We start from the raw sequence: 24,296 nt of genomic DNA, 5'->3' as shown, positions 1-24,296 counted from the left end.
ATTCAGCATTTCTCGACTTACGTGCACAGTCTGTATATTTTTTCGGAAAAATTTTATGTGAAAAATTGATTAAAATGTGAAATAGTGCTTCAAAACTCAATTAAGTTAACTCTTGTCAACGTTTTAAGCAAATGAAACTGGATCAGTGTTCTGACGGTCTCGGTGGGTCTGTATCGTGATTTGGGACTTGGACGTATGCCCGGAATCGAATTCGGAAGTCCCTAGCTCGAATTATCGCCATTTGACAGAAACTAGAAATTTAAAGGTTTAAAAAATTCCTAAATTGACCATAAATGGATTTTTATTGATACTGGGCCCCGATTTGGATTTCGAGAGTTGGATCAGCTTCGTAACAATATTTATGACTTGTGTATAAAATTTGAAGTTATTCTGAGGTGCGTAGGCACGTTTTCCGTTAGTTTTTGAAAAAGAAAAGGTTTGATTTTATAAAGCTTGAATTTTTAAAGTTTGACCGGAGTTTGACTTTTGTGCAAACGACTTCGGAATGGAGTTTTGATGGTTTCAATAGCTCCTTATGGTGATTTTAGAGTTAGGAGTGTGTCCGGATATTTATTTGGAAATCCATAGTTAATTTTGGCTTAAAATGGCAAAAATTGGAAATAAAAGGTTTGGAAGTTTGACCGGGAGTTGACTTTATTGATATTGGGGTCGGAATCTAGTTCTGAAATTTTGATAGGTCAGTTATGTCATTTGTGACTTGTGTGCAAAATTTGAGGTCAATCGGATTTGATTCGGTAGGTTTCAGCATCGAATGTAGAATTTGGAATTCGGAAGTTCATAAGTTTCTTAGGCTTGAATCGATGCGTGATTCATGATTTTTAGGTTTGGTACCTCGAAAAAGTTCTTGAATAAATCTTGTGTGAAAGTGGTGGTTACCGAAATAATTTTGACCCGGGCGAAATATAAAAGTCCCGTCACTAGCGCCCAGCGTAGCGTGGGGCGCTAGCCTTGGCGCTGGAATTTTTTTGAGATTCTGGAAACAACGCCCCATGCCACCTGTGGTGCTACAAACATTAAATCTCTATAGGGAGGGGGGGGGGGGGGTTCGCCATTTTTGACTTAAGCAGAGTTGGGAAGCTCGGTTTGAGCGATTTTCAGAGGCAAACTTCACAAATTAGACTAAGGTAAGTAATCTTAACTTGATTTGGTCCGTTATTCATGAATCTAACACTATTTCCAGCATCTATTTCGTGATTTGGGGGATTAAAATAGAGATTTTTCCAAAATAATATATGAATATTTGAAAGGCAATCCGACGTCAGAATTCGATAATTTTTATATGGTTGAACTCATATTGGAATGGGTGTTTGGATTCCGTGATATTTCCGTCGGTTGTGAAAAGTGGGCCCCACTTTGACTTTTTTTAAAAAACTTAAATTAAGTCTCTTTCGAATTGTGAATAATTTCTAAGGCTCCAATTGAATTGTTGGCCAATAAATTGCTAGGTTTGATTGATTTGGAGACTAATTCGAAAGGAGAGGTCGTGGTCGAGTGATCAGTTGAATTGCGAAGCAAGATAAGTGTCGTGGTTAACCTTGACTTGAAGGAATAGAACCCTTGAACTATGTGTTATGTGAATTTCATGTGTAGCGACGTATATACAAGGTGACGAGTGTCTATACGTCGTCAAATTGCTTTTTTTCATATTTTTACGCATTACACTAATTACCTTATTTCATGAATTAATTGTTATATTAAATGATTCTCTTATTTTCATTGCCTACTATAATGCCTTGATTTCATGCCTTAATTGCTACCTGCTTAATTGACTTTTGTGTCATAATTGTTATTTGACATTTAGCATTTTCTATATTAAATTGCCTATCTCCTCCCTGATTTTACACTCATTTATTACCTGTCCCAATTTGTTCCCTACATAAATTATAATTGTTATATACCTCGTTGCCTAATAGTTTCATATTAATTGTGGCATTTATTGAAGTTGTCTTACGTATAAGTGTTGTTAATTTATATTGTGGGATCGGGTTGCGCGCCGCAACAGAATTTATTTAAAAGATTATATTGTGGGATCGGGTTGCACGCTGCAATGAAATTTATTGAAAGTTTACATTATGGGATCAGGTTGCACGCCGCAACAGAATTTATTTAAAGTTTATATTGAAGGATCGGGTTGCACGCCGCAACAGAATTTAATTGAAGGATTATATTATGGGAACGTGTTGCACACCACAACAGAATGATAAAAGAAATAATTGATTATTGATATGACATACCTGTCTTACCTCTATTCCTTTTATTATTATTATTATTATTATTATTATTGCGTACATGTTAATGTAAGTGACCTGCCTTAGCCTCGTCACTACTTCGCCTAGGTTAGGCTCGGCACTTACAAAGTACATGTGGTCGGTTGTACTCATGCTACACTCTGTACTTCTTGTGCAGATACCAGAGTTGGTCCTAGTGTGTACTGTAGACTTACTCGGATTCAGCTACCAGAGGAGACTTGAGATATAGTTGCACAGCGTTCGCAGCTCTAAAGTCCCCTTCCACTTTATCTTAGTTGTGTACTTTCTTTCAGACATTTTTGTTTTTATTCAGACCCTTATTTGTATTATTTTAGAAGATCGTGCACTTGTGATACCAGTTCTGGGATGGTATTTCGACATCGTTATTATTTTGGTTTGTTCACTTTAATTCAGACGTTATTCCAGTTGTTTGGTTTCTTTAAGATATAAAGATTTAAAAGGCAATCCAATGCCAGAATTTGATAATTTTTATATGATTGAACTCGTATCGGAATGAGTGTTTGAATTCCGTAATTTTTTCGTCGGGTTCCAAAAAGTGGGCCCCACATTGACTCTCGGTTGACGTTTTTGAAAATGACTTAAATTAAGTCTCTTTCGAATTGTGAATAACTTTTATAGCTTCAATTGAAGTGTTGGCCAATAAATTGCTAGGTTTGATTGATTTGGATACTATTTCGAAAGGAAAGGTCATGATCGAGTGATCAGTTGAATTGCGAAGCAAGGTAAGTGTCGTGGTTAACCTTGACTTGAAGGAATAGAACCCTTGAACTATGTGTTATGTGAATTTCATGTGTAGCGACATATAGACAAGGTGACGAGTGTCTATACGTCGCCAATTTGCTTGTTTCCATATTTTTACGTATTTCACTAATTGCCTTATTTCATGAATTAATTATTATATTAAATGATTCTCTTATTTTTATTGCCTACTATTATGCCTTGATTTCATGCCTTAATTGCTACCTGCTTAATTAACTTTTGTGTCATAATTGCTACTTGACATTTATCATTTTATATATTAAATTGTTTATCTCCTCCCTGATTTTACATCATTTATTTCTTGTCCCAATTTATTTCCTACATAAATTATAATTGTTGTATACCTTGTTGCCTAATAGTTTCATATTAATTATGGCATTTATTGAGGTTGTCTTACGTATAAGTGTTGTTAATTTACATTGTGGGATCGGGTTGCACACCGCAACGGAATTTATTTGAAAGATTATATTGTGGGATCGGGTTGCACGCCGCAACGGAATTAATTGAAAGTTTACATTGTGGGATCGGGTTGCACGCCGCAACAAAATTTGTTTAAAGTTTATATTGAAGGATCGGGTTGAACGCCGCAACGGAATTTAATTGAAGGATTATATTATTGGAATGGGTTGCACGCCGCAACAGAATGATAAAAAAAATAATTGATTGTTGATATGACTTACTTGTCTTACCTCTATTCCTATTATTATTATTATTATTATTATTATTATTATTATTATTATTATTATTATTATTATTATTATTATTATTATTATTATTATTATTATTATTATTATTATTATTATTATTATTATTATTATTATTATTATTATTATTATTATTATTATTATTATTATTATTATTATTATTATTATTATTATTATTATTATTATTATTATTATTATTATTATTATTATTATTATTATTATTATTATTATTATTATTATTATTATTATTATTATTATTATTATTATTATTATTATTATTATTATTATTATTATTATTATTATTATTATTATTATTATTATTATTATTATTATTATTATTATTATTATTATTATTATTATTATTAATAATAATAATAATAATAATAATAATAATAATAATAATATTATTATTATTATTATTGCATACAGGTTAATGTAAGCGACATGCCTTAGCCTCGTCACTACTTCATCGAGGTTAGGCTCGGCACTTACTGAGTACATGGGGTCGGTTGTACTCATGTTATACTCTACACTTCTTGTGAAGATACCAGAGTTGGTCCCATCGGCGTAATATAGACTTACTCGGATTCAGCTACCAGAGGAGACTTGAGGTATAGTTGCACAGCATTCGCAGCTCTCAAGTCCCCTTCCACTTTATCTTAGATGTGTACTTTCTTTCAGAAAACTTTATTTTTTTCAGACCCTTAATTGTATTATTCTAGAAGGTCGTGCACTTGTGACACTAGTTCTGGGACGGTATTTCTACATCGTTATTTTTTTGGTTTGTTCACTTTAATTCAGACTTTATTCTAGTTGTTTGGTTTCTTTATTATTAATTAAAATGAATTGTAAAAAATAGTTTAAATTATTCTAATATTGGCTTGCCTAGAAAGTAAAATGTTAGGCATTATCATGGTCCCGAAGGTGGAAATTTCGGGTCGTGACACTTCGCGAATAAAGTAATCATTCAACCACGCCTTTGCCTTTTGAACAAACTTCCAAACTAACCAAATCTAGCAAATTATCGATCAACCGATTCAAAATAAGCTTTGGAAACTACCCATAATGAAAAATATTCAAGATTGATCATTTTTTTAAAAGTCAACCCCGGGCTCGCTTCGTCAAAACCTAAGATTCGGACCAAAATTCGATTATCCATTCACCCCCCGAGCCCAGTTATGTGATATTTTTTGAAATTCAACCTCAATTTGAGGTCTAAATCTCAATTTTATAAAATTCTCAATTTCTACCCAAATCTTTAATTTCTACCATGAAAATCCTAAATTTGAAGTTGAAATCTCATGAAAAGTAATGGGGAATTGAAATAAAGTGGATTAGAGTTGCTTACCAATAATTTTGGGAAGAAAAGTCTATTGAAAAATCACCTCTACAGTATTTAGGGTTGAGAAATGGTGTAAAATAAGCTAAATCCCATTTTTTCCCTCTTTTACCCAGCTGCGGATGTCACAATTGCGATCTCTTGTTCGCAATTGCGAGCATCGCAAATGCGAGAAATAGGTCGCAAATGTTAGTTGTGTCCCCAACCTACTACAGTCGCAATTGCGACAAAATCATCGCAAATGCGATCTCCCACCAACCGCAAATGCGATCAAAGGTTCACATTTGCGAACCTGCCTAAGCCTAGTGCTCAGTTGCAAATGCGACCAAATCATTACAAAAGCGAACACTGGGTTGTCCGCATTTGCGAACATTTCTTTGCAAATACAAAGACTATCCTACCCAGTCCCCTATCGCAATTGCGAGCTCAACTTTGCAAAAGCGGAGTTCGCATTTGCGAACAGGTCTTCGCAATTTGCAAGGCTTGCAACCTAGCACCAGAACTGAAACACACCAACAGTCCTTGCACCAACCAAACTCATCCGAAACGCATCTGAGACTCACCTGAGCCCCTCAGGCTCCAAAACCAAACATGCACTTAAGTATATTAACATCATACGAACTTGCTCGCGTGATCAAAACACAAAAATAATATTTAAAACTACAAATCGAACATCAAAACAAATAAAATTTCAAAGGAAAACTCAAGAACACCTAGAATCACAACTAAGAGTTCTTACCCTATCAAACCAACTTCGATTTGCACCAAAATTTATAGACAAGTTTCAAATAGCAAAATGGATCTATTCCAAGTTCGAAAATCAAAATTCGTACCCGATAGCCATAAAGTCAACCTAGAAAATTTTTAAACTTTCAAATTGCTAACTTTCGATAAAACAAGTCAAATCAATTTAATAACCTCCAAATTCAATTGCGGGCATATGTCCAAGTTTAAAATTACAATACAGACCTATCGAAATTGTCAAAATACTGATCCGGGGTCTTTTATACAAAATATTAATCGTAGTCAGCTCAAGTTGCTTTTAAAGCCAAAGATCACATTTTCTTCAAAAATTTTACATAAAATTTTTTTGGAAAAAAGATACGGACTGTTCACGCAAATCGAAAAATATCAAAATAGAGCTAATAGAGGTTTAGGAATACGTAAATAAGGGTCAGTACTCAAAATTATCTGTCGGGCCGTCACAATTGAAATCTTTCATTCCTCAATGTTTTCTAGTCCCTTCCTTGAAGCTCAATCTTTTACTATAATTTATAGTGATATAACTATTGCATTCTTCTATTTTGCTTTTAATGATGAATATTTTTGAACTCTCTATTAATCTAGCAAGCATGATTGAAAACTTTTCTCTTTTTTGTTTCTTTCTTCATGCTGCTTGGTATTTGGGCAAATTCCTTATATATAATACAACAATAAGTAAAATATACAAAAAATTGTATCATCGCATATCTCTAAAACCTCCCGTTGGTGATGCCAGAGGTGACACTCTTTGGCCAATTTTATTTTTTGTATATTCATTGGTCATAACACTATCAGTAGGCATTAATATTTTCTCAAGGTTACTTGTTCTTTCTCAAATATTTAAACCTCTTTTTTGAATTTTAATGTGTATTATCAACCACAAAACTTTCATAATATATGATGCACTTGCATGTAAGTAATACTATTAGTGGCTAAAGAGAGGTGCCAACACATCAGTTTCCCGCAAACAGTTGAGAAACGTAACAAAATAAGATTGAACAAAAGTGACCCAAAAATATTAAAGAAAAAAGGTATAATACCATACCAGCATATGCCATGCCATCTTTCTGGAGTACATAGGTTTTCTTCTTCTCATGGTTTAGTAGGGCAATTATTTTTGGTATCCCGTGATATAATATAACCTATATAAGTCTAATAAAAAGAAAAGACCTAGATCAACATAAAAATGAGAAATGAATAAAAGAGTTTTCTATGAATTATGAAAAATTCAACAACCACTCATATTGAAGTGATGTAAGAAACAGGACAATAGTATCACGAAACTTCACTTTATGAACAATAATATTGAGATTGAGGTAATTTCTCTTAAACATATATTACTGAATGAGAAAAATAAATTAGAGCGTAATTAATGAGAAGTTAAAAGAGAAATAACTACTCAAAATGAATTGGAAGAGTTTCCGAAATAACTACTCAAAAGTAATTGGAAGAGTTTCTTCTTTCAAGACCACCTATTAAAAAACAAAAAGGGTATAGGAGTCAAAAAAAGGAGATAGTCAGCATTTTTTTTCTCCTTTATATATATATATATATAGCGCGCGCGCTTCACGTAGTTCCTCTCAATGAAATTAGATCTGAATCCAAGAATATGACTTCAACATGGAATGTCTTCCTCAAGGATTTTCAATCAGAGCAAACTTATGGAATTACTTATGAGTTTTTGGCTATAATATAATAGTTCATGAATTTTGTGACAACTTCAGATTATTTAATCCGTTAGATCGTCGCTTCATGCTAACAGAAGTAGCTACAACAGCGTTTGGATTTTCGAGTTATATATGAAGCGTGTTTAAAAGAATATTTAGTTCATTTAAAAAAAATAATAGTCAGATTGTACTGAAAGAGACATGTTTAATTGTTGTCACTTGACTCATGCTTTTCGGCCTTGCCGAATATTATATGTCTCTAACCTTTGTTACGTTTTTCACTTCTTTTAACCATTTTAAATGGACTATAATTATAAAATTATATATATATATATATATATAGTTACTATGTGCATATACAAGAAAAATATAATCTATTCTATCTCAAAAAATTTACAACAATATCAATTACTATAAAGTTACTAATGTTGTTTACAACTGCGCGAAGCGCAGGCTATATCACTAGCTTCTAACTAAAACTCACCCGATCTATACTTATAACCCACGCTTCCAAAAAATAATTTTAAAAAAAAAATATATTCCACCACATCTTCTTCCTCAATTAATTTGAGATTAGAAAAGGATAAAATAGTTTAATAATAAATTTTTACGATAATAATATATACATTAAAAGAATAGTTACAAAAAAATTATAAAAAAAAGTAAGCGTAATGTTATAAATTACGAGGGAGGCTAGTGCGACGGAACAAGACCTAAGAGGTGATATATAAAATTATGCGTAATCTTTTTTTCATTCCTATAATAATTTTCTACTTATGCAAAACGTGGTAGTACAAGTTGGCAATTAAAAAGATGGAAAAGAAAAGCTCTCGTGTAAATCGTTGTTCCTATTATGCCAACCCGTCCGTCCAAATACATCTAAATAAATTGATTTTTACACTTGCAAATGATTGGATTACCCCTGAAATCTTGGGATTTCACAAAATTTCCTCTTCCTATTTTCTCCCTTTTCAACTATAATCTGATATTCTGATTCATAAAACATGCCAATTTCAGAATATCCTCAAGATCTCACAACTCCTCTAATTCTAAATCCCCCCAACAAAGCCACTCAAACCCAATCAAACTCAACAACAACAACAATGGATTATTCACCGAAAACCCAACAACCCCAAAAAAGATACTGGCGTTTCAGCAAGCAAGATTTTTTCCCAGAACCCTCTTTCCAAAATTTCTCAACTTACAAAACTGCCCTCTCTCAAACCCCAACTCGCCTCAAGAACCGCCTTTTTTGCCGTTCAACAGAGACCACAGAATTAGTTGAGTTAAAAAAACAGTCAGAAAATGAAATGAAACAATGCCTCACTTGGTGGGACCTACTGTGGCTTGGTTTTGGTTCAGTAGTTGGTTCAGGTATTTTCAGCATTACTGGTCAAGAAACTAGACTTAATGCTGGCCCTGCTATTATCCTTTCTTATGCTATTTCTGGCCTTTCTGCTTTGCTTTCGGTTTTCTGTTACACTGAATTTGCTGTTGATATTCCAATAGCTGGTGGTTCTTTTTCATTCTTGAGAGTTGAGTTGGGTGATTTTGTTGCATATATAGCTGCTGGGAATATTTTATTAGAGGCTATTGTGGGGGCTGCTGGATTAGGAAGATCTTGGACATCTTATTTTTCTAGTATTATTAAGAGTGATGCTGATTTTTTAAGAATCAAGATTGATTCTTTTGCTGACGGGTTTAATTTATTGGACCCTTTAGCTGTTGTGATTCTTGTGATTGCAAATGGGATTGCTATGACCGGGACAAAGAGGACATCGATATTGAATACGGTCAGTTCTATAGTTAGTGCTGGTGTAATCTTGTTTATTGTAATTGTTGGGTTTGTTCATGGGAAGAGTTCAAATTTAGTGCCTTTTTTCCCTTTTGGAGCTGGTGGGGTATTTAGAGCTGCAGCAGTTGTGTACTGGTCGTATACGGGTTTTGATATGGTTGCAAATATGGCTGAGGAGACTAAGAGGCCGTCGAGGGATATACCACTGGGGTTGGTTAGTTCAATGTCTGTGATCACTGTGGTTTATTGTTTGATGGCGTTGGCTTTGACTATGATGGTTAAATACACTGAAGTGGATGTTAATGCAGCTTATTCAGTTGCATTTGAGGGCATAGGTATGAATTGGGCAAAGTATTTGGTGGGGATTTGTGCACTTAAGGGAATGACTACGAGTATGCTTGTTGGGTCGATGGGACAATCTCGATACACAACTCAGATTGCGAGAGCACATATGATTCCCCCGTGGTTTGCTCTGGTTCACCCAAAAACTGGCACACCAATTTATGCTACTCTCTTGACAACGATAACTAGCTGCATTCTTGCTTTGTTTACGAGCTTGGATGTCTTGTCAAGCGTGTTCTCATTTAGTACGCTTTCTATTTTCATGCTTATGGCTGTTGCATTGCTCGTTAGGCGGTACTACGTTACGGATGTTACTCCGAAGTATGATTTGGCTAAATTTCTTCTGTGCTTGTCCATTGTAATTGGTTCATCGATTGGGGCAACAGTTCTCTGGAGTATGGATGAAAAAAGTTGGGTTGGGTATACTGTGACTGGCTCTTTTTGGTTGTTGGGCACTTTAGGAATGGCACTGCTTCCAAAACAAAGATTTCCTAAAGTTTGGGGCGTACCTCTCGTGCCATGGCTGCCATCATTGTCAATTGGGATGAATATATTTTTGATAGGTTCTCTGGGTAAGGCGGCATTTTATCGGTTCATCCTATGCAGTGCTGTAATGTTCATTTACTACGTACTTGTTGGTGTCCATGCAACATATGATATGGCTCATCCAGATCAACAAGAGTCTGTTATAGAAGAGGGAAAAGAAAGTTCCAATCCAGTGTTATAGTTGGTATGATGCTTTAGATTGCTCTATGAACTTTGCACGTATTTGATTTTAAATTTTAGGAATTGAATGTATAGCTAATGATTTGAATGATATCAATGTGATGTGGTTTGTGTTCCCTTAGTTTCCAACTTCCGTAGTCAATCAGAATAGTTACTTTTTGTGTCATTTTCGTTAAGCAACCTTTACGTTAATAGTTTGATTTCGTCTGATTAGATGGTAAGAAACTATGCTTAGATAGGATTTTATGAATAAGTCAGCAGCTCTTTGTATTTGGATTGTGTTGCTCTGTCTGAATTCAGGGCATCATAAGGTTAATTATATCCAACAATCTGAATTTTACTATCTGTCTTGGATTATACCCTCTAAAATTAATGACATTTATAAGCAGAAGACAGGAGGAGGTTTTGAATCTTGAGTTGAGGGAAGAAGTATAAGAAAGAGAAGGAAAGGACTCATGTCACCCCTCCAATTGCTAAAAATTAATGAAGTTGAACAAGAAACAGAGATTTGCTGATACGAGAAATAACTTGCAACCATACTGTATGGCTTCCTAGGTTCAGAAATATAGCCACACGTAAGAGAATAGAAATGTCAGGCAAGAGCTTTAGTGCTCGTTATATCTTACTCCTACTATTTTGTATTCTAATGGATGTTCCTGTCTTTTACTACTATTTAGTTGATGAAGCGGCATCCAGTAACTTTTACTTCTTCCATCCCATTTCATATGACTATGTTTGACTGAACAAGGGGTTGAAGACATTAATTTCACTTATGTATTATACCAGTGGTAATGGAAGAAAATTTTAAAATAATGTTTGAAAATTAACTTGGTTTAGAATACATCTAAGTTTAAAATTTGTTAAATGAATTTGGATTCTTGAAAGTTGTTAGTCTTTTTTATAAGGTGATCGTTGGAAGGGTATATTATCAGTGAAATAACGCTAAACATTTTGGGATATCCCAAATTAGAAAGAATTATTACTTGGTTTTGAGGCAGTAATAAGTCCTTTTTTTGGATCAATGGTAGTTTTTGCCTATTAGGTAAAACATTTAGGTATTAAAATAAGTCATAATAGTTTGATCTGTGTTCCCTTCTCAGTTACCCTGAACGAGATCAACCTCGTTTTTAGCATCTTAATGCAAATGTGATTAGTAGATTTGTAGTTTGTCCATTAGAAAGGAAATGAAGGAGGTATTCTTTAATTTCAATCTATTAAATCATGTTGTGTGGATAGTAGCTATTGTGTCTTGTATTTGATGACTCGATAAATTCTTAATTTATTCCAGATACAAGAACAGAAGTTCCAATCAAGAGGCATTCCTGTGCTCATGTGTTTCCTGAAGTTGCTAAGCTTGCACAGTTATGTACTAGGTGATTTGGAATAAGCGTCATGTCATTTCCTAGTAGTTTTTTTTTTTTTTTTTTGAGAAGGTAAGTAGATTATGCATTGAAAATGCAACAACTTAGCACCAAGTTGGTGCTAAGACTGTACAGGAGACAGTAATCCTTCTGTACAAAAACCAAAAAGAAGGATATCTGTACACAAAAAAGGTCCTAATCTTGCAAAGAGTATGAAATCTAACATGCTATTTTCATCCTTTACATCCTGAAGATAACACCATAAAGCCAAAAGCCATAAGCAACTATGTTTAAGTTGCTGTACACTAACTTTCTGCCTTCAAAGCATCTCAAATTTCTTTCCTAACATATATTCCAGCATATACTCGCAGGGATTGTGTTCCAAATGTTCCTTAATGGTTTGCTAGTAGTTATATGTATTAAAACAAACCATGTAGAGCTCTTAAAGAGTTTGATTGTTATTTTTATTTCTATAGTTACTTCAAATGTCGTCAATTCCACTTTGCGGTATTTGTGAATGATATCAGTGAATGCAAGAATGCCAGTTTACTTTCTTTTGTCTTTGAACAAAAAACCGTGAAAATAAGCTCTGAAACTAATCCATTTGAATTTTGGAATGGCACAGAAACTCTCCGAGGGGCTAGAATGATTTCTGGTCGCACAAACGGGTAACTAAAATTCCATTCTCTTTCTTGATCTAGATTTTGGAAAACTCAGAGTTAAAGTGTGGACTTGAATCAGGTGTTGTATCTATTTCATTTGTGCATTTAGTAGTGACCATGAAAGGTGAGGATTGATAGGTGACTTAATAGTGACCAGTAATTCACTATTAATTACCTTGTTCTTTGGCGTCCCATTTTACTGGATAAATCCATACTTTGTGTGATCACACAATAACTATATCCTCGAATTCTAAGAACCCAGATCAGTCAACGACCAAGAAGTTTATGCCATAATTTGTCCATCTTCTTCCTTCCGTCTCCTTGCGCTTCTACATTTACCCCTCCACCTTTCCCCTGCCTATTCCCAATCTCACCACAATCTGATTTTATTTGATCCCATTCCCAGCAAATACAGCCTTTATTGGCTTCAAATAAAACCGCCAAATATTGTTTCACCAAAGTAGTATTAGAAAAGAGCTGTTCTTCCTTTTCCAATTAAGGTTAGGTAATTTCATTGAATATTAGAAAAGAGACGCTTCTTCAAGGGGAAGCATATTTAATATCTTAAAACTTGAGTGATTTCATAACAATGCCTGTGGCCTTATTTTCCCGAAAAGGTGGGCTACATAGTAGTTAGATTTAAGAAAGTGAGTCTGTTGTGGGGATTGTGGTTTTCCTTGGAACTGAATCGGATGAGATCACTTTCTCAATGAATTTGTTTGTGGAGCTGTGAATGTGGAACTTTAGTATCAAGATACTGTTCCAGTTATCCTTAGTGCATTAATCCCCTTTCTCATCCAATCACATGGTTTATAGATGTGTTCAGACAGTGTCTGTAATGATCCAGGTGCTGCTGCAAATTCAATGTGGGACCACATAAGATTTGGCGAAATTGTATCTATAACTTATTTGGTAACTACTATTTGTGCTTCTGAAGTAAAGTATTGTCTCAGTTATTCGCTTATAGTGATATTTTTACCGGCTTTGTTGGACCGAAGTCTACTCTTGGCTAAGGCGCAACTGGGCGGTGCTTCCTTTGTCAACTAACTTCACTTTCAGAGAAGAATGACATATGTAATACATGATTTTATGAACATCAATTAGATGAAGCAGGATCTGTCCTTGAGTTAATGGGATTGGAAATGGCTTCTCTTTTGGATGTGCTTCTTTCTTTTTTCCCTGCATTAAAATACAACAACAACAACAAACCGAGTGTATTCTTTCAAGTGAGGTATGGGAGGATAATGTGTACGTAGACTTTACCCCCTACCTTTAAAAAAGGTAGAGGTTATTTCTAGTAGACCCTCGGCTCAGGAAAGATAAAAGGGAAGGGGCAATGACATGCAAGCCAATCAGAAAACCAAGCGAAAACACAAAACTAACACTAGGTAGTGCAATTAGAAAACCAAAGCGAAGGCAACAAGTAATTACAGAAGTCTAGAAAGACGAAAATACACGAAAGACACTAAGTGGTGTACTAAAGCTACTGTAACAAACAAAGACAAAACTCGACTACCTAACTCTCTACCCTAATTCTCAACCTCCACACCTTCCTATTCCTGATCATGTCCTCAGTAAGTCGGAGCAACGTCATATCTTGCCTAATCATCTCTCTCCAATACTTTTTCGGCTTGTCCTCACCTCTCCGTTGGCCCTCCAAGGCCAACCTCTCACACCTCCTCACCGGAGCATTTGTGCCTCTCCTCTTCACATGCCCGAACCATCTTAGTCTTGCCTCCCGGATCTTGTCCTCCACAGAGGTCACGCCCACTTTGTCCCGGATAACTTCATTTCTAATTCTGTCTAACCTGGTATGCCCGCACATCCATCTCAACATCCTCATCTCAGTCACCTTCATCTTCTGGACATGGGAGTTCTTGACTGGCCAATATTCTGCCCCATACAACAAAGTCGGTCTGACCACTGCTCTATAGAACTTCCCTTTTAAGTCTTGGTGGCACATTTTTATCACACAAGACACCGGAAGCGAGCCTTAATTTCATCCATCCCGCTCCAATACGATGTGTGACATTCCCCTGCATTAAAATAAGGTAGGAAAAAGAAACAATACAGGTGGATCCAATATACTGTATTGGGAATATGAGAGAATGAGGTATAAAACTCTTTTGTAAAATGTTGACAAAAGTTCTAGCACACTCTTTTCTACCCCAAATATTTAAACTGCTTTTCCGGTTATTTTGGGTTAATTGCTGAAGTATCCGTGGCAAGAAAATTGGGTTTTTAAGTTTGACTAGCAATGTTGATTTTACCTTTTCTTTTTTATTTTACTCAATTTGATTTATCATTTGTGCAGTGCTATATGCATTACAAAGTTATTCATTTGTGTAGTAGTTGACATAGGTTGCCGTTTGCTACTAACTTTAGTGCAAAATTTCGCTTCAACTCATGAAAAATTTTAGCTGATTAAAATTACAGGACAGTAGTGCAAATGGTACAGCTAGAGGAAAAAAGAAGGTGCTACAATAGCTTCTGCCTGTTGGTCTATTAAAGCTTTCTATTATAGTAGATTCTATTATGACCATTGCAGTGCAGTGAAGATTGGTAATATACTCATGTATGAGTGCTACGAAACAAGATCAACAATCCACGAAGCTTTGCTATGGCTGAAAAGAAATACTTCTGCTTGTTCATTTCAATGGAGTAAATTCAGGATTGGAACCTCAAGGCTTTGATTTAATGAGAAGAAATGGAAGTACTTTCTGGAGGATGGTTATCTTGTTCTGTAGTATGTGATGTATTTCCACCTCAGGTTAAAGGTGTGGAACTCCCATATATCATACCATATTCTGTTTCAACTATTTCCTTGACTGTTTTGTGAGGGGATAGACACCATTGGACAGTTTTCAATTCCATAGGATCACCTATTCTCATGCGTTAGCTCATTCAAACTGATTAGATGAAAGAAATAACGGTTATGTTCTTTTTGTTCTAGTATTAAAGCGGGTTGAGAATCATGAGGTCTCAGGTTCAGATCCCAGATGGTAGAAAAACATTAGGTTATTTCTCCCAGCTTTGATGGATAGAGTTACATGTACCTGTTGCTCGTGGAAGGTAGCAAGTATCCCATGGAACTAGTCGAGGTGCGTGCAAACTGACCCGGACAACACGGTTATCCAAAAAAAATGATGATACCTAGATGGTCAGTTTCTATGACTCTAGCTGCTAATTTATTCTGAAAAAGAACACCTTTATTTCATCTAAACTCCAATATGTTTTTTGTTCTTAGATGAAAAGGTTCTCTGCCATATAACTTCTGTATGCTCTATAGTGAAAACATAGATCATAGATCCAAGAAGATTCTTCTGACCACTAATATGATTGTAGATGTTAAATGTTCCATATTGGTGAAAGAGTTGGGTGTTGTTTCCTTTTATGGTCTTAGGAACTCAGAACTTGAGCTAGCTTTTATGGTTGAGTTAGGCCGAAGATTCATTTCTTATCAAGCCATAGAAATATCATATTATGGTTTCAAACCTCCTAGGCTAGAAAGAAACAAGAAAACTATCCTAGAAATTTAAATACAACATATTTGTGTTGGTTGGATGTCATGAAGAAGATTCAAAAATGGTAAGCAACCATTTTTCTAACAAAGACATTTGACAAAGAAGTTTTCTGAGTGTTAAAAATAGCTTATTTCTGGCTCTTCTTCCTCCACAAATCGCCAAACATCTTAATACCAGAACCTTTTCTCTTCACATGTCCAAAACCATCATCAGAGTCATCATTTACCTCTGGGTAACCCATGTAACTACCATATCCTCCAACTTCTGGTTCGAATACATTACCATAGCGCTTATAATCCATTGATCCACACCTCTCAGAAAGCCTTCTCCCATTCATCTCCACTTCTCCAGCCAGCACAGCTGCTGCAGCATCTGCAGCTTTCCTCCATTGTTCTGTTTGTACTCTCAGTTTCTTCATCTCACTCTCTAATTCCTCCTTCGCCTTTTCGCTTGCTTCAAGCTTCTCATTTATCTCAAAAGCATTACTCTTACTTGTTTCAAGTTCTTGAATTACTTGGTTGAACTTGAGATTCATTTCCTCTGCTTTGGCTTTATTGGATGAAATTTCCAGTGTCTTTTCATTCACTTCCTTCTTCAGGTTCTCATTTTCTTGACAAAAAACTTGAAGCTCTTTTTCTTTCTCCTCCAACTTGGCTTTCAACAAGCTTATTTCTTCATTCTTCAAATCCAGCTCCTCATATGATAAAGCTGTGATCTTTAGCTCATCTTCATTAGTGGGATTGCAAATATCAACATTTTGTGGTTCCACTTTCACATTCTCAAGTGAAACTTCAAAAACATCAGTTTCTCTTGGTTCTTGGATTTCCTCAGGTTGTGGGACAGTAGGTTTCTTGGTTTTTATCTCAAGCTGTTCTTGAGTTGCTTGCTTTGCTGCTTCCACTGAAGTTAACTGCTGCTTGAGATTTTTGAGCTCTTCTTGTGCTTTCCCAAGTTGGGAATCCAAATCTGCAATTCTGGTACCAAGTTTCCTTTGATTTAGTGGATCAGATTGAGCGCCTCGGGGCGACCGATGATTTCCCAATTTAGGAGTTCTCTGATCAGAATCAGAGCTTGATGTTCTGAGTTGTAAAGGACCTCTAGGAGATTGCCTTTGAGCCATATCTGATACCCTATTTAACATGAAAGTTGAAACAGAAAACTGCTCTAATAAAGAAAAAGAGTTGGACAAATACTACTGTAGTATTACTGAGTGAGTGAGATTCAAATGGTTTCAAGAACTCACCTTGATCTTGGCATTTTAGCTTCTTACTAAAAGAGTTTATGAACAAAGATTCCAACAACTTTAGTCTTGATCTCTGTAAAAAAATAAAAAAGGTGGAGTTGTCTGTTTATTAATGATGAAGAATTAACAACACACATAATTCCACCCATTGAGATACTGGTGAAGCATGCTTCTAGAACAGAGAGCAAAGGCAAAACTTCCAGTCCAGTTTTTCCCCAATGCATGGGTCGATATCATTAAAAGATGTGCATATTTTCACTATCTTTCAATATTATGAAGACAATATAAGTAGGTTGTAACATTTTCCTGCAATTATTACTTCCTATATTCTATTTTATGTAACCCAGTTTTCTTTTTAGTTTATTTCAAAAAGAGTAACACTTTTCTACATTGGCAAACTCTTTAACTTTAAAGTTTTTATCCTTAGTAAAATACTTTTATAGTAACAAATATCAAACGTAACATATTCAGGACCACAAGTACGAGCCAAAAATCATCATTTCTTCTTAGATTTCAAGTCCAGTCAAATACTCTATATATAAAGGAAAGGGGGAGATTACTAGTTATGGTTGTGTGGCCAAATATGCTCAAATCCTCACTAAAAAGATGCTTGACAAAACAACATGCTAGAATGTTCTAGTTCAGTCTAATGATTGATTTGTGAAAGCTAAGATGAAAATGTGAACATCAGGAGAGAAACTTTGCTCTATTACTTGTTCATAACCGTGTTTCTCTTAAGTTTTCTTTGTTTATTATCACAATTACGATTCGTGAGAAAGAAAGAAAAAATTCGACTTTTGGCTATTGACACTAAATTCATCAGGAAATGACAAATTAATCAAGAAAATGGAAACATGGCTAACTTACCTGGGATGCTTAACACTTAGATTCTCAGTGAATTTCCAAATTCTCCTCCTCAAATGCCACTTTTTCTGTTTATTCCTTTTGTTAATACTATAAAGAAACACCTACTTGAAAAGAAAAAGAATCAACAAAAAAAGTCTTATGGCCAGTTAGTAGGCAGTGGAAGTAGGACAGAATTTAAAGATTTGAATTAATAGTGGTGACCCTGTATTATTTAAGTGCATCATCTATGGTAGGACAAGAGGGGTTTTTGAACGTTGAAGGCAGGGCAACACTATAAAGTATGCACATTGCTGTTGGGGAAACTCAATTTGGAAAGCCAATGCCTTATTTATTTGCTTCTTTCAACTTTCCCTGTCTCAGAGCTTATGGATAGGAGTGCTGCCATTTAAATCTTTCAACTTTTTCCCTTCCCTGTAAAAGAAGCATCTATTGGACTTTGAACCGTTAAATAAAGGAATGATATGTCCTATTATGGAACTTGTAAATTTCGCCATGGCTAAGGAGGCGGAAAAAGAGACTATTTACGTTTGGTAGCCGAAAGAGTGTATAAAATTTGTATATTTTTTTATATATAACATACAGAATATATATATATAAAAATATACATTTTCGGCTATTATTTTGAGAGCGACTATGTAGTGTTATTAATTTGGCTTGGTGAAGACACTTGGGCTCACGAATTTATGGGAGATTTTTTCCTTCCTATACAATATTTGAAACTTATTTACCAAAATTGTCCTAATTTTGTATATTACCCGCCCTAAACAATGATTACTTACAAATTATATACAATTCATTATTAGTGCCTTAAATTAGGAGATTTAGTTACATCTTTTACCTATTCTCTCCTCTCTTCTTTATCTATTCTCTATCGCCTCTCTCCAAATATAATCCATTATTAGTACCTTATGGGATATTTTGTAGTTTCTTGATGTATTTTATTTGCCTCTTATTTGAGTTACCGTATTTTTATATGTTGTTTTGACTGCCTTACATACGAGTACTATTCTACATGTACTCATATCCCTTTTTCCGGGAGCGCTGCATCTTTTAATGAATGCAGGTATACTTCTACAGGATGATATGAATTTTTATAGGGATCTTCTTCAATACTCAGCTTATGGTGAGCCCGCTACAGGTCTAGTGGGTGTTTGGGTCTAGTTCATTTTATGTATTTAGGTATCTATTGTCATAGAAGCTCCATGTACACTGTGGGTCATGAAATTAAAATATTAGGGAATTCAGTTACACCATTTTTCTTCTTTTTTTTTCTCCTTCTCCTCTTTCCCATAGTGCCTTAATTGTAGTATTTATGTAAAATAAAAAGGAAAAAAGTATTATTTAAGAATCACTTCCTCTATATATAGATGATAATGAAAGGAACGAATCACAATTAAGGTTTGGCTTTTTTGAAACAGAGAAAAGTTGAAACAATTTATTTTAAATGCTCAAAAATATTCTTTTATCCTAAACTATTCCCACTAATTAATGCAAGGATGCGATCATAACTCATGGTCGTAATGGATTTCACCCACAGTAATCATTGCGATTATCGTCTATGTTTTTGTATGATTTATACGACTAATTATATAGTATACAATTTTTTTTTATAACTTATCTACAACTTTCATATATCATTTTTACCCAGTTAAATACAACTACAACATCATACAACTTAAATATAATTTTTATACAAATTTTATTCAATGTCTTTTGTATATGATTTGTATATATTTTGTATGTGGAGTGTTCTTCCTCTCAGAAATTTCAATCAAAAATTCCTTTCTTAATACAATTTTGATACATATCAACAACTTTATGTAAAAAGATAGTATTTATAACCTAAATACAAAGATTCTTACATTATACAACTATTTTTCAACTTTCATACAATATTCAAATAAAAAATATATAACTACAACAGAATACAATTAAATACAATTTACATACAACTTTAATACAATTTCGTAAGTATAGTGTATGTCATGTCTTCTTCTTCTTCTTCTTCTTCTTCTTCTTCTTCTTCTTCTTCTTCTTCTTCTTCTTCTTCGAGTTTCAATCTGAAATTCAGGCAAAATCAAGTCTAATCTTCACCAAACACCCTCAAAATTGAGATATAAACTCCAAAAAATATTTTTAATTGTTTGCAACAACACCCAATCCAAACAAATAATAGTTTTTGAAAATTCAAATTCGAATTCAAAGCTTCGGAGCTTTTTAATGTATGTCAATGATGGAGAATCAAATATCTTCAAAATTTATTGATTGGCAATTTCAATTCGAACATCAATTGTGTAACATGAAAAAGAAAACTCTATATTGTAACAATTAAAATTCATTGATGAATTTTCTGAGGAAAAAAAGGATGAAAAGTAGAGAAAAACGAAGGAAGAAATTTGGGGAAGGAACATAGAAGGAGAGAGAGAGAGAGAGAGAGAGAGAGAGAGAGAGAGAGAGAGAGAGAGAGACGGAGAAAGAGAGAGAGAACGCGTAGGGATGGAGATTCTTTATTCAATTTCTAATATAAAGGAATACTTATTTAAACTTATTTTGTATATAATTGGTAAATTGTATATTCCTATACAATTAAGTTAAAACTTGATTAGAGAGGGTAATAAATATATAGTATAGGAAGGTAAAAATCCCAATTTATGGTAACTAATCTTGTCCAAACAAGCTTGTCATTTTATGCTCCCATTTGGACATATATTTTGGCTTCATTTTTTAAATTTTTTTTTGAAAATATTGTTTGTTTATGAAATATGATCATATTTTGAAAAAAAAAATTCAAGTTCCTAAAAACTGGTTTAGGACAGCTTTTGGGTGAATTTTTTTTTCCGTTCATAAAATTTTAACTTTTTTCCAAATAAAATGTACGTTCAAACACAATTTTAAAAACTCTATTTCAAGTATCAATCAAATCAACGACCAAACGCTAGATATAACTTAGGCATTAGTCCATTGGTATGCCTTTTCACCATGTCAAGACTAGTCAATCTTCAATGTACATGGCACGAAATATCCACAACAGACACCAAAATTTTAGGAACTCTGTACTACTTTCTCTTTATATGAGTACTTTGTAAGTTTTTGTATTTGCTAAATACACAAGCAGCCTTTAAATTTGTCAAAAAAAAAATCATTTAAACACTTAAATTAAGACTACTGCGTACTGAATTAAGGAACATTTTTGGCAAGTTTGGGTAAGTAAGAAGCATAACTTAGTCTAGAATATTTGTATGAAATAGATCATCTTTAAAGAAGAATAAATCTTTGGCGAATGAGCTTTTTCTCCTTTGACTATTATTTTTGCAAGGTTCTCTATTTCTTCAAAAAGTTTGTAAATTTGTTAAATAGTTGATAGAGATCAAAACTGCTCACTGTTATCATACTTAAATAATTAAAGCTGCTCAAAAGTATATTTAATCATTTTCTCACATTTGAGTTACTGCAAACAGTAGAGACCTTAGGATGAACGTGTGTAAAGAAAAAAAAGAAAAAAAGTAAAAAAAAAAATAGTGTGCAAAGCCTCACGCAAATTTGGTTTATTGTGTCTCACACGGTTATATAAATACCCAGTCAGTTTCACTATATATTTTTTAGGCAGTGTACGTATATTAGTTATAATATATATTACACATTCAATGGCTAAATGGACAACTATTCAGATTAAGTGGCGTTTCGACATAAGAATTGTGAAATTCCGGAAAAATAAATTCAAGTGAAAATGATATTTTAAAAATTAGAGTTGTTTTTGGACCTGAATGCAATTGGAGTTATTTTTGAATTTTTGTGTTACGACCCAGTTTCACCTAAAGGTCGTGATGGCGCCCAACACTACAGCTAGGCAAGTCAACAAGTAATTTAAACACATATTCAATTATTTTTAAAACTAACCGAGTAATTAAACTCTTCTTACTTGCAATGATCAAAACAAATGTGAAAGGATCTAGTAAATTAAAATAACCAAGAAAATAATTAAATCAAAAAAATTCTACTAATGTGTGTGCCAAGACCTGGTGTCACAAGTGTATGAACATCTAGTAGATTATACAAAAAAATAAATACTGTCTGAAATAGAATAGACAAAATAAAAATTCAGTAAGAGACACTGGTAGCTGCATAATGGCTCAGAAGGGCAGCTCATCACTAAGACTCTGGATATCGTGGGTGCGCGCTGATAGGTCCAACTATAGCACTTGTATCAGGTCCTGCACAAAAAACTGCAGCAAGTATAACATGAGTACGTAAACAACGTGTACCCGGTAAGTACCAAGCCTAATCTCGAAGAGGTAGAGACGAGATGGTCGACTTTGACACTCACTAAGGGTCAATAATAATAAATAAAATAAAAATAAAAATATTTTAAATCAACATAATTCACTTAGTTAACAATAATTTTATTTAACCAACATAAATAATTAAATTTCTTCAAATGCAATAATTTTTAATCTATTAATTAAATTCACAAGCTAGAATTAAAATATCAAGGTATCGTGTAATTATTATTATTAGGCACAATTTCTGCCGAGGTCGTACAGCCAGATTCAGAGTGTCGTGTACACTGCCGAGGGACGTGCGGCGTAATCCATAGATACATCTATACTGTCGAGGCGTTCGGCCCGCTCCACAAGAAAGGAGGACATTTTCTTATGTACCTCCGGAATGAGAGTATATTTATTATAAGACTAATTCGAGAGGATGGACAGTTTCTTTTAATAATTAATTAATTTAAACAGAAATTAAGTATATAGGATTCCCATCTTTTAATATTTTTCCCTAACAATTCATAATATATATTACAAATAATTTAATTAAATAAAGAATATAATTTACACATGTAATTCATGATTTGAGTCCTAAACTACCCGGACTTTAACATAAATAGTAGCTACGTACGGACTCTCGTCACCTCGTGCGTACGTAGCTCCCACACTTAGCAATAATTATTAATTTAATCATATATGTGGTGATTTCCCCCTCACAAGATTAGACAAGAGACTTACATTGTCTCAAAGTCCACTTTCCGATCAAAATGTCGCGTAAAAACCTCAATTCGATACCGAAAAATCCGAAACTATCCAAAAGTTATATAAAATAATTAGTACATGTTCAAAAATTCGAAATTAGACTATAAAATAAATTAGCCTATCCAAAATGGTAAAAATTCCAAAATTTACCCCGGGCCCACGTGCCCGGATTCCGAAAAGTTTTGGAGAAAAACGCTACCCATAATCTCAAGAACTCAAATATATAATTTCTATCCAATTCCATAACCATTTTCGTGGTTAAAATCTCATTTTTATAAAAATCTAGGTTTTTCATCTAAACCCTTGATTTTCAAGATTTACCAATTATAATCTACCCATAATCTATATATTTAACTCAAGGTGTGTAGAATTAACTTACCTTCCAATTTTCTAGTTTAAATCCCCTCTCAAAAAGTTCTGAAATCGCCCAAACATGGAAGAAAAACGAACTAAAATGAACTGAGCCTCGTCCGTTTTTAAGGTTCTGTCCAGGCAGGTTTTTCGCACATGCGGAAGGTGTACATCACTTGCGGAAAAACCTCGCACGTGCGACTTTTCCCTCACCTGCCAAGCCTCGCATCTGCGCGTTCACAGGTGCGCCCAAAGTTCCGCACCTGCGATGGCAAGCCTCCCCTTCCCTTTCCGCTTCTGCGGATAAAGCTCGCATTTGCGAGGGTCGCGCCTGCGGCTGTCCAAGCGCAGGTGCGATCGTACCAGAAGCAGAAAGCTTCAGTTCTTCCTCCAAATTCTAAAATTTGGTTCGAGCCTCGTCTGATTAACACTCGGGGCCTCCGGGGCCCTGCCCGAACATACCGACAAGTTTAATATCATAAAACGGACTCGCTCGAACTCTCGAAACGTGTAAAACGACATCAAAACTAAGAATCATACCTCAAACCAAATTGATTCAATTTAGAAAATTCAAATTCTTCAAACTTACTCCGAATGCGCCGAAATATACTTATACTACTCGGAATGGCACCCAATTTTGTGTGCAAATCTTAAATCACCATACAGAGCTATTCCCAAACTCGAAATTTCAAACGGACCTCGATTACTCCAAAACCTACTCCAAACCAAATTTCAAAAACTTTAAACCTTTAAATAGTTGATTTTTCACTATTAAGTGCTAAAACGCTCTCAGGTTATCCAAAACCCGATTCGAACATACGCCCAAGTCCGAAATCATCATACGAACCTATTAGAACCGTCAAATCCTGATTC

The 24,296-nt window shown here is 34.4% G+C and overlaps 2 protein-coding genes across 6 annotated transcripts; one reads left to right on the top strand and one right to left on the bottom strand.

The window, feature by feature from the left end:
- Nucleotides 1-8,381: 8,381 nt before the first annotated feature.
- LOC104099125 (cationic amino acid transporter 8, vacuolar) lies at nt 8,382-15,797 on the top strand. 2 transcript variants are annotated; one of them, XM_009606026.4, is made up of 3 exons: nt 8,382-10,389; nt 12,372-12,414; nt 14,845-15,797. In XM_009606026.4, the coding sequence occupies exon 1, from the start codon at nt 8,527-8,529 to the stop codon at nt 10,384-10,386; it is 1,860 nt and encodes a 619-aa protein (XP_009604321.1). In that variant the 5' UTR covers nt 8,382-8,526; the 3' UTR covers nt 10,387-10,389; nt 12,372-12,414; nt 14,845-15,797. The 2 variants fall into 2 exon arrangements, with proteins under 2 accessions (XP_009604321.1, XP_009604320.1); XM_009606025.3 differs by lacking the exons at nt 12,372-12,414; nt 14,845-15,797 and adding an exon at nt 11,674-12,241.
- Nucleotides 15,798-15,861: 64 nt separating this feature from the next.
- On the bottom strand, nt 15,862-18,505 carry LOC104099126 (interactor of constitutive active ROPs 4-like). Of its 4 annotated transcripts, none has more exons than XM_070177181.1 (3): nt 18,043-18,505; nt 17,176-17,248; nt 15,862-17,091 (listed from the first exon to the last, which is right to left on the bottom strand). In XM_070177181.1, exon 3 carries the CDS (start codon nt 17,071-17,073, stop codon nt 16,060-16,062), a length of 1,014 nt encoding a protein of 337 aa, XP_070033282.1. In that variant the 5' UTR covers nt 17,074-17,091; nt 17,176-17,248; nt 18,043-18,505; the 3' UTR covers nt 15,862-16,059. The 4 variants fall into 4 exon arrangements, with proteins under 4 accessions (XP_070033282.1, XP_009604325.1, XP_009604326.1 ...); XM_009606030.3 differs by having other exon boundaries at nt 15,862-17,062; XM_009606031.3 differs by lacking the exon at nt 18,043-18,505 and having other exon boundaries at nt 17,176-17,352.
- Nucleotides 18,506-24,296: the final 5,791 nt, after the last annotated feature.

The sequence above is a fragment of the Nicotiana tomentosiformis genome, chromosome 6, assembly GCF_000390325.3.
Source record: "Nicotiana tomentosiformis chromosome 6, ASM39032v3, whole genome shotgun sequence".
Classification (NCBI taxonomy): Eukaryota; Viridiplantae; Streptophyta; class Magnoliopsida; order Solanales; family Solanaceae; genus Nicotiana; species Nicotiana tomentosiformis.
Note: the sequence above shows the minus strand (reverse complement) of the source record. Positions and strands in the feature narration are given on the sequence as shown.